Genomic DNA, 17,383 nt, shown 5'->3' on the forward strand with positions numbered 1-17,383 from the left:
AAACTAATAAAAAAACTAAAAAAGCTAAAAAACTAAAAAAACTAAAAAAAAACTAAAAAAAACTAAAAAAAGGTAAAAAACTAAAAAAAACTAAAAACTAAAAAAGAAAAAAAACTAAAAAAAGGAAAAAACTGAAAAATAAAAGAGAAAAAGAAAACTAAAAAAATATGAATAAATATATATAAAAATAAGTTGTTTGTGGGTTATGTCTGTCTGTCTGTCTGTCGAGTGACGTCGTGTTTGTCCGCATATGACGTCTAAATTATTTCACACTAATACATTAGAAGAAAAAAAACTAAAAAAGGTAAAAACTACAAAAAAAACTAAAAAGAAAAAAAACTAAAAAAGCTAAAAGACTAAAAAAAACTAAAAAAAGGTAAAAAACTAAAAACTAAAAAAAACTGAAAAAACTAAAAAAAGGCAAAAACTAAAAAAAAACTAAAAACTAATAAAAAAACTAAAAAAGCAAAAAAAACTAAAAAAACTAAAAAAACTAAAAAAAGGTAAAAAACAAAAAAAAACTAAAAACTAAAAAAGAAAAAACTAAAAAAGGAAAAAACTGAAAAATAAGAGAAAAAGAAAACTAAAAAAATATTAATAAATATAAAAAATATAAATATAAATATAATATAAATTAGCAATCAACAAAGCACCGAGACACAAATGACGACCGGGACACAGGGAGTATAAATGACGACCAGGACATAAGTAAAAAAAAACTAAAAAAACTAAAAAAATGGTAAAAACTACAAAAAAACTAAAAACTAATAAAAAAACTAAAAAATCTAAAAATCTAAATAAACTAAAAAAGAAAAAAAAGAAAAAAGGAAAAAAATAAAGGAGAAAAACAAAACTAAAAAACGAATGTACATACAGACCGGGACACCGGGATACAAATGACGACCGGGACACAGGGAATATAAATGACGACCGGGACACAGGGACATAACTACAAAGGGGACGCCGGGGTGCACAGGGGGATATATAAATGACGATGGCGACTCAGGGAATGGTCGATTAGCAATCACCATCAACAAAGCTCAAGGGCAATCATTAGAATCATGAGGTATAGATCTGAATACGGATTGTTTTCCCATGGACCATTATATGTTGCATGTTCAAAAGTCGGTAAATCTGACAATCTATTTATATGCACAGACAATGGGACAGCAAAGAATGTTGTATATTCGCAAGTTTTACGTAGTTAAAAACATATATATATATATATATATATATATATATATATATATATATATATATATATATATATATATATATATATATATATATATATATATATATATATATATATATATATATATATATATATATATATATCTATCTATATTCACAGGTGGGACATAGGGACACAACTACAATGGCGCGTAACTAATATGGCGCGTAACGACTTACGCGCGCGGGGGGGCTTGGGGGGGGGGGGTTGCGAAGCGCCCCCACCAACTAGGTGTTGGGGTGGCGCGAAGCGCCACCCCAACAGCTAGTATGATATATATATATATATATATATATATATATATATATATATATATATATATATGTTTGTGTGTTTATTTATTTATTTATTGACTAATTTTTTCTTGAAAATGGCTTCATATTTTTTCGGGAAAATTGGTATCATGGGTTTTTCTGGACTTAAAAAAAACGATCTAAATAGGTCAGAAGTTTGAGAAAATTCGTCAAAAGCCTCAATTTTGGAAAGAAAAATATTTAAGTAAGTGACGTTTAGTGTCTATGATACAGGCAAATTAAACAAGAAATAAATGATAGACAAGAAACATCATATGATTAATGTCATATTTATGAGTATATTTAAAGAGAATAAGATATATCAGTTCCCACCATCTCCCAAAAGAGAATGTATCGTTTTGTATCTAAAACGCATACGACATTGCAAAAGGAATATAGTTAAGCATAAATAGAAAATATAACTCTATTTTATTTACCAAAGTGTCAAATCCAACAAGTTAAACGTTGGCTTGAACGAACTTTTCTGTAACTTACTTGGATGAGCCAGAACTAACTTACATCGCTCAACCAAAAAACATACGTAGGCTAAACACAAAAAGGTGAAATTATTTCTCGTAGAATTCCAGCGTGAACAGACACAGACAAATCAAAAGAATGAATCTAAAATTTGATTTAACGGTATCCGTAGATTGAAATCATTTTGAAAAGACTCGGCAATCAGCTGGCATCATGATTCTATAGGGCACACTATTTTCTAGTTTATACCCAGTCAGGGCTCTCTCGAAGATGACAGTAAGTCAGCAGGAGAATTAAGTAAAAAACTCAAGTCATACTCAAGCCTGAACAATTAATGCACTTAGAACGCAATTGAAAGTATTTAATAGAAATGAATTTAAAGTCTGGTGCTAGTAATGTATATGGAGGAGAAGTGGGACATTAACTGATAATTCGGGCCGGGTGCCCACCAGCCGTTATTTCAGTTAAGTTAGTTATTGACTTTACAGATAAATCGGGAGAAGGCAACAACGGGAGTGTCAGATATTCCACTTGGACAAGGCACTGCCAAATAAGTAGGATGAATTGTTTCAGAATTGTAATTTTTAAAGGGACCCAAAATATCGTTCCTTGAAGTCCAGTACGTTTAGTAGTGGCTACACTAGGTGTTACATTACATTATCAAGTAACATTGTGTGAGCAGTCACAAGTCAAGTTTTGGGCAGTTTCTGGCAATGGACAGCAAGCAAGGAGTGAGACGGAGGATCGTAACTGAAACTCTAAGAAAGGGAACTTTGATACAAATTGGTACATAAAGTGACAATTAATGCATCAATATATTCCATGTACATGCAATTTATTAAGTTTAAAGTTATCCATTCAAAGCTGCGAACTTGGTCAAATTTGCCTTATTTTCAAAAAGGGGGAGGGCAACACCCCTAAAAGGGTGAGTCATCTTGAAGAAAATCACACTATCAAAACATCCAAATGGGAGAACCCTCTTGTAAAAGTTTCGAGCTACTATGCACACCTAGGAATAATAGTTTCCTTAAACTTTCTATATATGCCAAATTGCACTAAGGGGACTGCAGTAAGGCCAAACAAAATCTATCGCAATCTATTACACAAACATACAAAGCTTTCTTCATTCTGTCATGCCTCTCCAAAATAGACACAAAAACTGCCTGTGCGTTCCCAATACAAAAATTCGCGCAAAAACCAAACTGATGATCTCCGTTATCATCAGAAATATGATAACGTTCTGATTATCTGATGATAGCGTTATGAAATATGATAACGTTACTGAATGGGTAAAATTACCCATTCAGTAATTTTAAGAAAAACATCTTTTCAAATAATTTAGCAATAATTGAAAAAAAAGTAATTGGGCAATAGGAATCACAAGATTGAGGGCCCTTATTCGTTTTTGTGACATGTGTCACCATGCCCTCGCATAATGCAATCAGTACGAGTTGCTGCGCATTAGCAACTTGGAAAAGCAATTTCATGTGTTCAAATTGTCTAGCGGTATCGTAAATTAAATGTTCAGGTTTCAATCCGTCACACGCAGGAGCATTACCTTACTTGAGGAGACGAATTAACATAAGAACTGACAATTGCATGATAGAAACAAGATTATTATAATCTGGTTGTGATCTAGTCGAGAAGAATGATGAAAGAAAATATAACACGAGGAGAAGTGCCTTCACTAAGAAGTTACATCAAGAGTGTTAGACTGTTAACAAGGCGAAAAAGTGAACTTTATTGGTTTGCTTCTCAGTAACTGCAAATAATTTTGGATATCACGAGACTGAATGCCTTCTCTCGAAGAGCAATAGAGATTTTTGGTACTCATTTAGTTGATTTGGGGATCCAAAACATTAAAACCAGATCTGAGATGATCACAATTCACGCATATCTTAAACCGTAGCATCTGACGGTTCTTTGTAAATCGTTGCTCTTAAACCATAGCATCTGACGGTTCTTTGTAAATCGTAGCTCTAAGTAATCCCTGCAGAAAATTCAATGCTGGACAAACATGTATAGAATACACTTTTTTACGTGGTTACAAATTATCCAATAAGATCCATGATCGAAAGTTACAGTCTGAAAAAAAAAATTAGCCTGTCGTCAGGTGAGAAAAATTAAACATACAAGTTCGCCTCCGCAGAATTGCAATAATTAGTGGAGCGTGTGACCTCAAAATAATCGTGCAGAAAGCCCGAAACAAAGGACGTGTCAGGACCCATTCACGTTTCCCTCGCAATTTCCAGTAATTAAGAACCAACGGGCGCCTAAGACCCATATGGCAGGTCCCCCCCTCTTCTGATTGCTTCCCAAGAGATCTGCACGTCACTGTTCATGCACCTTGAATCTATAAGATGTAGATAGCGATCTACAAAAGCTATATAGATGATACTGACATACATAGATGTAGAATAGATGCTGGTTGATAAATAAATACAAAAGAAAACTTACAGCAGAACTAGGAGGGAGTAAGAAGTCACAAACACACCACCAAACAGTAGCGGTATAGTAACTGATCGAACAGGAAACAGCCTTAGCGGATGCAATGTAATCTGTTTGACTCTGTGAATACTCGTGAGAGCATGAACTGATAACTGGATAAGAAGGAGTTTGCTACATCCTGTTATATTTTGGCCTGCGATTTCTATTTTATGAAAGTACCTGACTTGGGTGTTAGCCGTGCCCCTTTAATCGGATATGTAAATTGCAAGTTACGAATTAGTGTGGGTAACAAATAAGTTCATACAAAGGTAGGCGAATAGTCTCATTCTTATTTTCATTCCATTATTATGGGAAAGAAAGGCAGATGTAAACGTGCATGTAATGAAGCTGAATTATCGGACCGTGTGATGAACTCTACAAGTAATTCTGATGGTAGCGTTCTCACTGATTGTCACAGCTCAAATGCAGAGAATATTAGTAAAATCCTGGAAAGGTTCCAGTCCACAATACGACTATTGAGTGTTGTTCACAATTAGTTACAACATTCAGCATTGTTTAGTGCTCTAAAAATGTGTAAAAATTAAAGTGGACAATACGCAGGGTTGATTTACTATTTTAAGTAATGCGAAAAAAAAACTAAAGGGTAACAGTTCAATGTGTACAAGAATGCTGCTATTGGCGATGATGTTTAAGCCTTGTTTGCGCATTTTACGCAAGGAACTCCTGGGTATCCATAAGTGTCTAGTAGAAAAAGGAACGGAATGATGGGTACTCTCCTACCCTACACCGTGTTATTTGTAAAAAAAAAAGACAGCACTGTATCTAAAGTGCCTGGGTACAATTCAAAGGGTCTGTTGATATCGTAATTTCTGTATTTTGTTGATCGAGTCTTATTAAAGTTTTGTTTTGTTATTTTTCGGGTGATTTTATGATGTTGGAGTTAGTGTCAATTACTTAATTGAGAGCTGTTGGCATAGGAGCTTGCTAAATGAACGGGTTAGAATCAACATTTTCAGGGCCTGTTTCTTTCTCATATTAATGGTTTAAAGTGGGCTTATTTTTGATCTTATTTTTGGTGTCTCTTTGTTCTTTTTTAACATTATTGAAGCCATGTATCTAGGGTCTTCTGGAAATTAAAGATAATGGATAAGTATGATCGTGATTCCCGGAGCAACTAGCCGTCTTAATAATCTGGAAGCTTTTAATGAAGATTTCGGAAGTATATCTACAGAACAGCTACATCGCGATTTTGACATTGGGATAGCCTGGCAATATAAATCTATTGTTCTGAAATATTTGTTTAAAGATGAAACTCAGTCTGAGTATCGTGATACAAGACGCCTGAAAATCTTCCACATTAATTGCCAAGGGCTAAATTCTTCGTTTAATTTTTTAAATAAAATTCGTGAACTCTCTGTTTTTCAGGCTATCAGTCTTATGGGGGAATGGGGGAGGAGGATGGATTACGCAGGGGGATGGGGGATGTTTTCATGGGGGAAGGACGTTTACAAGGAACATTTCTATGAAGGGGGTGCCGGATTTTCCAGCATTATTTAAAAAATGATGAGAAACAAAATAAAAACAATTTTTTTTCAACTGAAAGAAAGGAGCAACATTAAAAATTAAAACAAACATAAATTATTACGTACATGAGGGGATTCGCCCCCTAGTCAATACCTTGCCCTTTAAGCTAAAGTTTGTTTTAGTGCTTTTTAAAAGAGCTGTGTATTCTAATTAAACGGCCTTTGTGATTCAGGAGTCATTCTTATAGAATTGGAATAAAATTTAAACTTTATTGTAAAGAGTGAGGAATTGAATAGGGGGCAAACCCCCTCATAGACGTATTAAGTTAAAAAAATGTAAATAAGGAGTAACCCGGCTCAATAGTAACCGAAACTCTAAAAACGGAATTTTGATACCAATAGATACATCAAAAGAATCAAATTATTTTTTTGAGTTTGAATATATAAGTTTCATCAAGTTTAGTCTTACCCATCAAAAGTCACGAGCCTGAGAAAATCCACCCTACGTTCAAAAAAAGGGGTATACACCACATAAAAGTCATAGAATCTTAATGAAAATCACTGAATTACATTCAGCGTATCAGAGAACACTACGATAGAGGTTTCAAGCTCCTATCTGCATAAATGTGGCATTTTTTTTTTGCCAGAAGAACGAATACGGATGCGTGTTTATTTGTTGTTTTTTTTTCTGTTTCCCAGGGGTAATCATATCGACACAGAAATTGTAGGATGTTGCTAGAGGGTTCATTCGAGCAAAAATTAAAAGTTCTACTCTCTTTAAGTAACCAAAAATTGGAGGGAAACTAGACCCCCTCCCACAATCATTATTATCCCGAAGTCACCGGATCAAAATTTTGAGATGGCCATTTTATTCAGCATAGTCGTAAAATCTAAGAACTATGTCTTTAAGGACTACTTAATCCACCGCACCCCCTGAGGAAGGGCTACAGGTTATGAGCTTTGCCCATTGTTAACATATAGTATTGGTTATTGAGAAGTATACAGACATTTTCGGGTAGATTTTTTTGGGGAGGGTAGGGAAAGGTGGTTATGTGGGAGGATTTCCCAAAGATAATTTTTTCATGGGGTAAGAGTCTTGAAGGGGAATGCTGGATTTCCCAGTATTATTAAAAAAAAATCAGAAATTAAATACATAAAACAGCTTTTTCAGCTGAGAGTAAGGAGCAACATTAAAACTTGAAACAAACAGAAGCTATTACGTATATGGTACTATTAAGTATTATCTAGTATTAAGTACTATTATTAGGTGAATGTAGAGTTTCATTTAAGTGTTTATGATGATCCTTGATCAAAGTTTATGCTGTGCCTTTCGGTTTATGTTATTGTGCTGTGTTCATGGCCGTATATTTGGGTTTAAAATACACTTATTTATCTATGAGGGGTTCGTCACTTCCTCAATTTACAGCTAATGTACTTAAAGTAATTTCGAAAGAGTTATTTATTCTAATTAAAGGACTTTGTGATTCAGGGGACATTCATAAAGAATTGGAACAAAATTCAGACTTCAGTGTAAAAAGGGATGTATTGACAAGGGGGCTAGCCCCTTTACATTTTGTGTATGAGAGAGTCCGTCCCCTCGTCATTACATCGCTATTTATGCTAAAGTTTGAATTTCATTAAGTTATGGCCGATATAAGCAATATTGTGTTTGTGTTATTTTTCGGCCAATCTTAGCATTTAATTTTATCTCAAGTAGCTTAATACACATTAATAAGCTTCATACGAACAAAATATATTTCATATATGTTGTCTCCTTAATACCTCGCTTTAGACTATTTTTTTTTTAACTTTTAAAAGAGGTTTTCATTCTAATTAACGACCTTTGTGATTCAGGACTCATTCTTAAATAACTGGATCAAAAATCGAACTTAGATTATGAAAAGATTATTTATTATTAGTAAAAAAAAGTTAAATTGATATGCGAAATTCATTTCATGTACAAGTATTTTTATGGATGTCTTCAAGACTGTATTACAGGAATGTTTTGGGAAAGGTCCAATGTTGATTGTCATTGAACTCGGACTAGTGGATATATCAAGGTTCCTCGCCTAGTTTCAAGTAGGACTTCTTTTTCAGTTATTTATAGAAAGGCTAAGCTGTAAAATAAGCTTGCCCCAAGTACTAAGGAATTACCCATTAGTCATTTTAAATCTGAGCTACGCGTGGGCTTGCTTGGTTAAACAGACGCGTGGGGTTACCTTCGAAACAGACTGAGATTGACGGATTTAAAATCGACTATAACTTTTTTAGCTTCGGGATCATGATTTTAGGCTGTTTTATTGTGTATGTGTTATTTATGTTCGTTGTTTTATTGGTACATGGTTTTACCCTTCTGCTTATTATAGATTATACTTGTTGTTTTTTTGTATTTATTTTGTTCTATTTTCTTCTACTTTTTTTTAGTAGGGCACCATTGCAAGCGACGCTTTTAGTGTGTTACCGATGGATTTTGTCTCTATTTTTTATACTAAATTGCAATTACTAGTAACAAATCATCAACACTAATCAGCCAAGCAATAGATTGAGACGCCCTAGATAGCATGAAATTCTCGGACGCATCTTTTCTTCCAGGATTAACCCTATCTAACCAATTGTCCTTAATAACCGAGAGAGGGCTCATTTCTTCTAAATTTCAAAGTTCTAGTGCCCTTTGAAGTAATTAAAAGGACTCTGCCACGGGAAAGTGGCGTTTAAAGCCATTTTTTTAAACCAAAATACTTTTTCGCCCCGAAGAGGGCTAAATTACTATCTACTGAAAATTATGAGACAGCAACCGATTCAAAGGAACTACATACTCTAAATTGAGCTCCTCAGTAGAAGACAAAGTAATGCCACCCCGCAGTACATTTATTCCAAAAAACTTGCATAGGCCGCACAGGATCAACGGTTAATTTAGACGATTTTTTTAAAGCTTCATTTAACTCGTTTATTCACTTGATGTATCTCAAAATTAGGCACAGCGATGTGTAATTGCGGTTTGGCTATTACGAAGAAGGAGCAGTTGTTCATGCTGTAAGTGGGGGCAGATACCTCAAGGATTGTATTTTAATGCCCAAACTATCTAATATTCTATAACCCTTAAGATAAATCTTTTATTTGGTTGCAGCTACCGCTACAGCCTCGAAATATAAAAAAGAATCCTTGAAGGGGGGGGGTAGCGATAAGAATTAATCTCTACTGCACTTCATTTGAACTAAGCCTGAATAAGAGTGATGTGGGGTGATAGCTCCCTTCTTATCGTAATCAAATGTTTCTTTTGTTATCGGCTATCAATTATTAAGAGAAAAAGAGTTTTCTTCGGGAGCGTTCAATACTTTCTTCTACACAACCATTATAGGTTCGTGGTTAATTTTTAGAAGAAAATGGAGCTTTCAATCTACGTCGTTGTTTAACACGAGACAATGCCATGTAAAACACACCTTGTATAAAGTTTATACAAGGCTTTGTTAACCTTTTTATTGATGAAAAAGAGCTATTTATATAATGTCATCGGAAATGTCGGCCGAAGCGGATATCGATGTAGTTGCATTATATATATCCTAGTTGATTATTACTGGAGTTGAGCGTAATCACAGATATGTGAACCTCTTTCTTAAATTTGCTATATGTTTGAGAACAAAATTGATGTGCTTAAGGTGGGAAATGAGGTTAATAGCTGGTTTGGTGTCAGAAAGAAGCTAAGCAGGGCTGTGATCTACCCCCCATTTATGAGGATTATTTTAACAGACTTTGACCTGAAAAGCAGAGCAAGGGCAATGGGAGAACACAGAATCAAGTGGGAAGTAAAACTCTCCTAGACTTATTTATGCTAATGATTTAAGAATCTTTTATGAAGATGATACCAAAATGAACAAAAGAAGTTTTGCAAGTTCATGGTGCAAGAATAGGTTTAAAAATTAATGTCAAGAAGACTTATTTTAGACTTAAATAAGATGTGTTAAATTAAATAGACTTAAATCTTTTATGAAGATGATAGCAAAATGAACAAACTATAAGAAGTTTTGCAAGTTCATGGTGCAAGAATAGGTTTAAAAATTAAAGTCAAGAAGACTTATTTTAGACACATTAAGATGTGATTTTGGGTAATGAGAAGATTGATCAGGTGGATAGCTTCACTTCCGTAAGTAGTATTATTAGTAAAGATGGGGGTGCAGTAAAAATCTTAATAGTAGAATAGAAGAGGTCAAGTGTGTTTTTTTTTCAAATTGAAAAAAGTTTGGAAGAATAGCAAGACAAGTCTGAGAACCAAAATTGAAATATTAGAAGCTACAATGATGACAATGGTAAGGTCTAGTCGTGAAATGTGGGTGCTCCAAAAAAAGGAGGAGGATCTTCTAGATGTTTCCCAGAGAAATTGCCTACGAATTTGTTTTGAGTACTTGATTGACTGACCGTAACTAAAAAAATTAGCTGTTCAAAAAATGTGGCTTAGTCCCACTTTCTAGGGTTATAATACTTGAAAAGATGAGAAGGCTAGGACACGTTCTACGGATGAAAGATAACAGACTGACAAAGATTGTCCATGTCTCTAACCGTCTAGGGCCAAATCAAAAGCAGGTCAGCCCCAAATGAGGATGGGAGGATGTCGTAAGGAAAGATTCAAGGGGAGATTGTAAAGAGGAAGGCTTTGAATAGAGTGGGATAAAGAAGGAGCGTGCGTAGCTCTTTTGACCTCAGACGGCTTGGTCTTACAGTTAGTAGTAGTAGCAGTATTGTGTCTATCTTAAAGTGCTAAACATTCTCTCCTATTAAATTCTAATTTTTGATTTACAGTTGTTATTGGTTTTGTGATTTTACTTTGTTACTTAGATTAGGTTATTTTCAATCAAGTTTGTTTCATTTAGTTTCATTCTTCTATTTTCTAGCTGAGGACGGCTTATTGTATAAGGGCAATCAAAATATAAGGGTATGAGATCTGAGTTTCTTTCTCAGGTGACAAGTATCCTGGTTTTCTTGCATTTGCTCTTGTGCTTTAGATTAAGTTTCGAGTCCTTACCTGCCTTTAGGTTGTTTGGCTCTTTCCCGTAGGTATAGTTTTTCATTTCGTTATACCAAAAGATCACTGGAGAATCTCCTGTGATTTCTGTATTCAAGTCACTTGTATAGAAAATGCTGTAGATATTTTCTCCATATTTTCTTTGGTTTCTTTGCTGTATCGATGAATCTAATTTGGCCAAATTGTCGCTCCATTCCTGTGCATACTTCGAGATCTATGGATTAAGTAATATTAGATATAAGGAAATCAAAGTGTTTTGTTTGAATATGCATTTTTGGCTTCATACATTAAAAAAATATAAAATGTCCGTCGCTTTTCATGATGGTCGGTTTTGAGACTAATTGACTTAATATATCTTTATAGTCCAAAAGACACAGCCAGAAGATTACATACGATAATTATTAAACCTAATTAACATCAACCGCCAACAATCCTTTGATATATTAAATAAAAAAGAACAAGTTTTTGAAATTGAAAGTAAGGAGTGACGTTAAAACTTAGAACGAACAGAAATTACTTCGTATATTAAAGGGGCTTTTCCTCCCCAACATGTAAAAAAAAAGTTTTCTTTAACTGAAAGTAAGAAGCGACATTAAAACTAAAAACTAACAGAAATTACTCCGTATATGAAAGGGGCTTTTCCTCCTCAATGCCCCACTCTTTACGCTAAAGTTTACGCTAAACTTCTCGTGAAAAACTTCTCGTTAAGATTCTGATTTTTAGGGGGTGTTTCCTCCTATTTTCTAAAATAAGGCAAATTTTCTCAGGCTCGTAATTTTTGATTGGTGAGACTAAACTTGATGAAACTTATATATTTAAAATCAGCTTTAAAATTAGATTCTTTTGATGCAACTATTAGTATCAAAACTCAATTTTTAGAGTTTCGGTTACTATTGAGCCGGGTTGCTCCTTACTACAGTTCGTTACCACGAACTGTTTGATAAAAATACAAGCAAGTCTCGCAAGGGGGCTACATATATAAGGAACAGTGAACCCGTAACTATATCCAGGCAACTGCGATCGTGTTCTTGTATGCACATTTAGTATTTCTTCTTATATGTTATTAAGAAATTTTGTTATTACATCAGCGGTAAACAGCGAATGTGAATAATGATTCGGAATATAAGATAACCTTAGTTTGCAAAAAACAATGAACATTTAAATGTACTTCAGCATGAACACCTTTAAGGCAACTAATGACCAAATCACAAAAATTTAGTTATAACTAATGTAAAATCAATTTTTTGATCTTTAAGTTAATGAACGCCGGTAAGGATGGGGTGTGAGGGAGTCAGAAATGGGAAAGCGGAAGGAAAGGGGGGAGTTCCAATGCATTTTATTCAATCTTTCTACCATTTATGGATATCCGGCTGCCTTTTATCTATACAAATTCATAATCGACTAGATACTAGTCCTTCTAGATCATGGAACGGCAGATCAAATTCAACCAAGAATTCTACCGGCTATGACTCTATTATTGATAGGCATTCAACCTCCTATGATGCAAGGGACTCTTGCCTATCATCTTTGGCTACACTATTCCTGATGAAATTTTGGCAAAAAAAAACTAAAAAGGGGGGACATCCCCTAAAGGTCAAGGAATTTTAATGAAAATCACACATGTTCAGTGTATCTGAGATCCCTGATGTAGAAGTTTCAAGGTTCCATCTGCAAAACTGTGGAATATTGTATATTTTTGCCAGAAGAAATATCATTGATGTGTGTTTGTTTTTTTTCCCAGGGTGATCGCATCGCACCAATAGTCCTAGAATATCCAAAAAGGGCTCATTCGAACGGAAATTAAAATTCGAACGGAAATAGTGCCCCTTTTAAGTGATCAAAACATTGGAGGCAACTGGCCCCCTTGCACCCATTTTTTTCCAAAAGGTCATCTGATCATAATTCTGAGACAGTAATTTTGTTCAGTATTGTTGAAAAGCCCAGTAACTATGACTTTGAGAATAACATAAACCCCCTCAAAACAATTTGCCCATTGTTTACATGTACTATTTATTATTGGGAAGCATACATACATTTTCTGGGGAGGGGGGAGAATTATCTGCTTGATGGATTTTCTCCGTGGATAATTTTCTGTAGGAAGGGAAGTTCCCGGGGGGTGAACTTCCCAAAGGAAATTTTACACTGTGGAAATTTGCCAAGATTTGTCTTCAAAATTCTTTTTATTTGGCTTACTTTCTCTCTGCCGACTCAATTTTATAAATGGTGATATTAAGGGGAACTGACCGGGGAAAATACTTACCGGGTTGGAATTGTCTAGGTCAATTTTTCATAGGTTGAGGGATTTTCCAAGTGAGAAATTCTCTATGGGGTGTTTTCTACAGGATAAATTCTTCAGAGGGACTTTTCTGCAGGAGCAACTTTCTACTAGGGGGAGGGGGATATTTTTGAGAATAATTTTCTACGGGGAGGGGAACATGATCTTAAAAATAATGAGAAATTGAAGTCTTTTTCAAATAAAAGCGGGCTAAGAAAAAAATCAACCGAAATCGCAAAAAAAAATTTCCAGGGGTAAAAATAATCCGGAATAAAATTGTCTGGGGGATCTTCTCCAGTGGGAGGGGTATTTCATCTCTCTCCTTTTTTAAAAATCGGGCAATTTTTCTCAGGCTTGTATCTTTTGATGCGTAACACTAAACTTAAAGAATCTTACATATTTGGAATCAACATAATATGTCAATTCTTTTCATATACCTATTGATATCAAAATTCTGCTTTTTGAGTTTCAGTTACTATTGAGCTGCATCGCTCCTTACTTACAATTCTGTATCACAAACTGTTTTAAACGGTAAAAAAAAAATCATAGCTTTTCAATATTATTGATTAGCTATTGCTTTATGATAATTTAGAAAAAAATAGTAAAAACGTTATATCAATAAATCTCAATTAATGATAAAAATTTCATGTCTTACCGGTAACAACTACTGAAAAAAAAACTCAAAAGACTTTAAGATCTCATACTTGCAGTATTGAACTGTCCACAAATGGCCATCACGCAAGTGATAAATTAGATGTAACTAAGACAAAACTTACTTTAGTGCTAATCCGAAGAGGATCTGCCCCATGAAGGGCTCTAAACGCATTGTGTTTTGCTAAGCACTCTTCCGAGAAAGAACATAAGTCAAATTCTTTTCTAATCCTCTCAGCCTTCATCTTCTTATTGTCTTCTTCCTTGAAACCCCTAGAAGAATATTCCGTTAAACCTTCTTCATTCGATAAGAAGCAATCATGAAAGCGAATATTAAGGCAAATAAATTATTTTTATAGCTTTATTTATTGAAGTAAAGATGCACTAAAGAGATCAAAGAAAAAAAACAAGAGCCCAATACTTGGGATTGTATAATAAAGTCTAAGAACATAACAATACTCATAACATAGTGATGTTTAATGATGTAGCTCGAGTTCATAAAAAAGTGAAACATATATCCATAAAACTGGTTCAGAGATTACTAGAAATAAATTAAAAATTAAATAAATAGCATCAGGAGACACAGCATCCCTGATAGTGCTTTCTAAGCAGCACCAGAAAGAGTGGACTTTCAAGCACATCACACGAAATTTCGGAAATGGTACTGTATACTGTGTACCGACTATTGGATATAGAAAAACTGGAATGCGTGAAAAAGTTCGGTTTCAAAATGACTTTTGGAATATTAATTTTATTGAATTGTTACTTTATCTTTCTGTTTCATTTTCAGTTCATCATGGATTTTCAGTGACTAAAAATATATGGATATTTCTTTTTTAAATATCCAACAATGAGCAGGACTATAGGTTCCAAACCGAACAAATTCTTTTACCTAGCTCCGTGCTAGAGAGTTAGCTTATAATAGGGATATACCTGACAGTCTATAAGGTTCTGAAACCAACCAAAAGCATAATTTTCTATCTTAGTTTTTAGATGCCAACCAACAAAATATTTTGGAGAAGTTTTTGATGAATAGATAGATAGATAGATAAGTGTATTTCAAAAACCCATGGGCCATATACACACAAAAATAATTGTCGAAAGTTTTTTGCCTGTTCTAGATTGGAAGACAATTCACCCTAAGCTGAATCCAACGACGTAGGATCATAGCCGGTAAATTAGATTTAAAATAAACTTCCTCTCCAAAACTAGGTTTTGCCTGATTATAATGTTGTAGGGTTGTAGAATCTAAAACCAGCCCTTGCCAATGCTGAATTTCCTGACTCTCTAATATAAATCGTACCTGGCTTTCTAAATTTGTTGGTACATCACTAGAGCAAAAACCATTATTCCATAAATAAGGCGTTCCTACTTTTCTAGTAATGATTTAATTTTGGATGGCCACGAGGTTTTTAAACCACATTTCAACATCTGTTCATATGCCACTCTTACTAGTCTATCTTCATTACTCTTAGTTAACTTAGTTTTTGATGAATATTGCTCAACTTTATTTCAATTCGCACGACGTCTTCCACTACCAGCACAGAAGAAGAAATGAGGAGGACAGAAGAAAATTTACTCGCGACAGTCAAGCCTGATCTTGAACATATTGGGGACACATTTTTTGTATTGATGCTCATTATCACTTGTCTTCTAACCGAGGCTGTTGTCCCAGTGAATCAGCCGGTTGATTTACATCATCCTCCACTTCATGCATTTTCATGTAACCTTTTGCATAGTTGTTATAGAATAGGTGTCATAGTATACACACACACACACATATATATATATATATATATATATATATATATATATATATATATTTGTGTATGTATATTTGTAACGTTGCAATTTGTAACGTGAAAAAGTGCGAAGATATATTAAGGATTAAATTACAAAAGCACTTTGATTTGATACAAGATGTGACCATGGCTAGTTTGGAGATTGAAGTCATTATGAAGTTGGTTATCCTTGCAAATGAACATTCTCTTTATTTTGGTTGTAGAGGTGAATTTTACAAACAGGTGTTTGGTTTGGCTATGGGGGCATCTCTCTCTCCTTTGTTGGCAAATCTCTTCATGGAATCTATTGAAACCTCCGCTATACACAGTTTTAGGGTCTCCCCTTGTTTCTGGGGCAGATTCATGGATGATGTGGTTTAAATTTAGAAACACGGTTTAGAGTCTTTAGACCTTTTCCATAAACATTTAAATAGTTTTGACAAAAATGTAAAACTTACAGTGGAGTTTGAAGAAAATGACAAACTACCTTTTCTTGATATCTTATTGATTAAAAGTGATTTCCATTTACTTTTTTCAGTATATAGAAAGCCCACACACATTGTTAGGTTTTTGAACTTTCACTCGTGCCACCCTATTTCAGTGAAACGAGGGGTTGTGATTGCACTGGTGGATAGAGCTTTCGGAATTCGTACTCAGGACTTTTTGGATTCTGAATTGTTGTATTTGAGGGATCTTTTATTTTGTAATAGTTTCCCGATAAAATTCATTGATAAAATAATAAAAAATAGACGCATTAAACACAACAATAGGGTTATTGGGTTTCACAGTGTACAGAAATAAACATACCGAAAAGGTTCATTTCTTTGCCTTATGTACCTACTTTGGGGGAGATGCTTAAACGAATTTTAGGTAAACATAACAATGATACTTGTTTCCAATCAGTGAGACCATTAGGTAGTTTTCTTAATTCTGGGAAGGATTTAACTCGGGGAGATTTAGTTAGTGGGGTGTATAACATTCTAAGGAAATATGTTTCAAAGACTTCCAAAAAGGTCTTTTTTTGTATTGACGATTCAAGTGTTTCACTGCGGTTGCTTCTGTGTTGAACTGGTAAACACTGTCCGAAATTACCTCCAGTAACTAGGATTTTCCCTATAAGAACTTATATTTGCAATAGACTGCAACAACTGATCCATATTTTTTAAGCCATACTTAGGTAACATCTGTGCCTCGTCAAGTAGGAAAACTTCATGATCTAAAAAGTACATTTCGTCATATGACGGCGCTTCATGATCACCTTCAGAGGTTATTGATGGATATGCCACTAAATTGATTTTGTGATAAATTTGTCCAGCTAATTTGAAGCTAAAAACTTTACGACTATTGATGGTTCGATCACCGCGTACGTTGAATGAAGCTAGAGGGAAACAGGAGTTCAGGTTTCAGATTTGTTTGTGGAATTCCTTAGAGAGCAAGTGACATGCAAAAAAACGACAAACCAATTCCTTTTGTGGAAATGGTGAGGATGGCAATGTAATTTTATCATGCAAGCAGCAATCTCCAAACGAATACTTTGTTTGCGCCTCTTTCCTCGGGAAAATGGAGGGTTCCACATTGAATACATGCAATGTTGAAGGGTCCCAATGACTTACGTAGTTTACAGCATCTTTGTAGGTTTGTAATGGGTTTTACGCCACACCTTGTTGGCGTCGAGGATTGCGAC

The 17,383-nt window shown here is 34.5% G+C and overlaps 1 protein-coding gene across 1 annotated transcript in view; it reads right to left on the minus strand.

The window, feature by feature from the left end:
• Positions 1-17,383, minus strand: part of LOC136035414 (uncharacterized) — a 91,043-nt gene that overhangs the window by 17,266 nt on the left and 56,394 nt on the right. Inside the window, exons 11-12 of the mRNA XM_065717207.1 lie at positions 14,044-14,191; positions 10,993-11,206 (exon numbers count right to left, since the gene is read on the minus strand). Coding sequence (XP_065573279.1) covers positions 10,993-11,206; positions 14,044-14,191 — 362 coding nt within the window. The remainder of the gene's footprint in view (positions 1-10,992; positions 11,207-14,043; positions 14,192-17,383) is intronic.

The sequence above is a fragment of the Artemia franciscana genome, chromosome 14 (genome assembly GCF_032884065.1).
Source record: "Artemia franciscana chromosome 14, ASM3288406v1, whole genome shotgun sequence".
Taxonomy (NCBI): Eukaryota; Metazoa; Arthropoda; class Branchiopoda; order Anostraca; family Artemiidae; genus Artemia; species Artemia franciscana.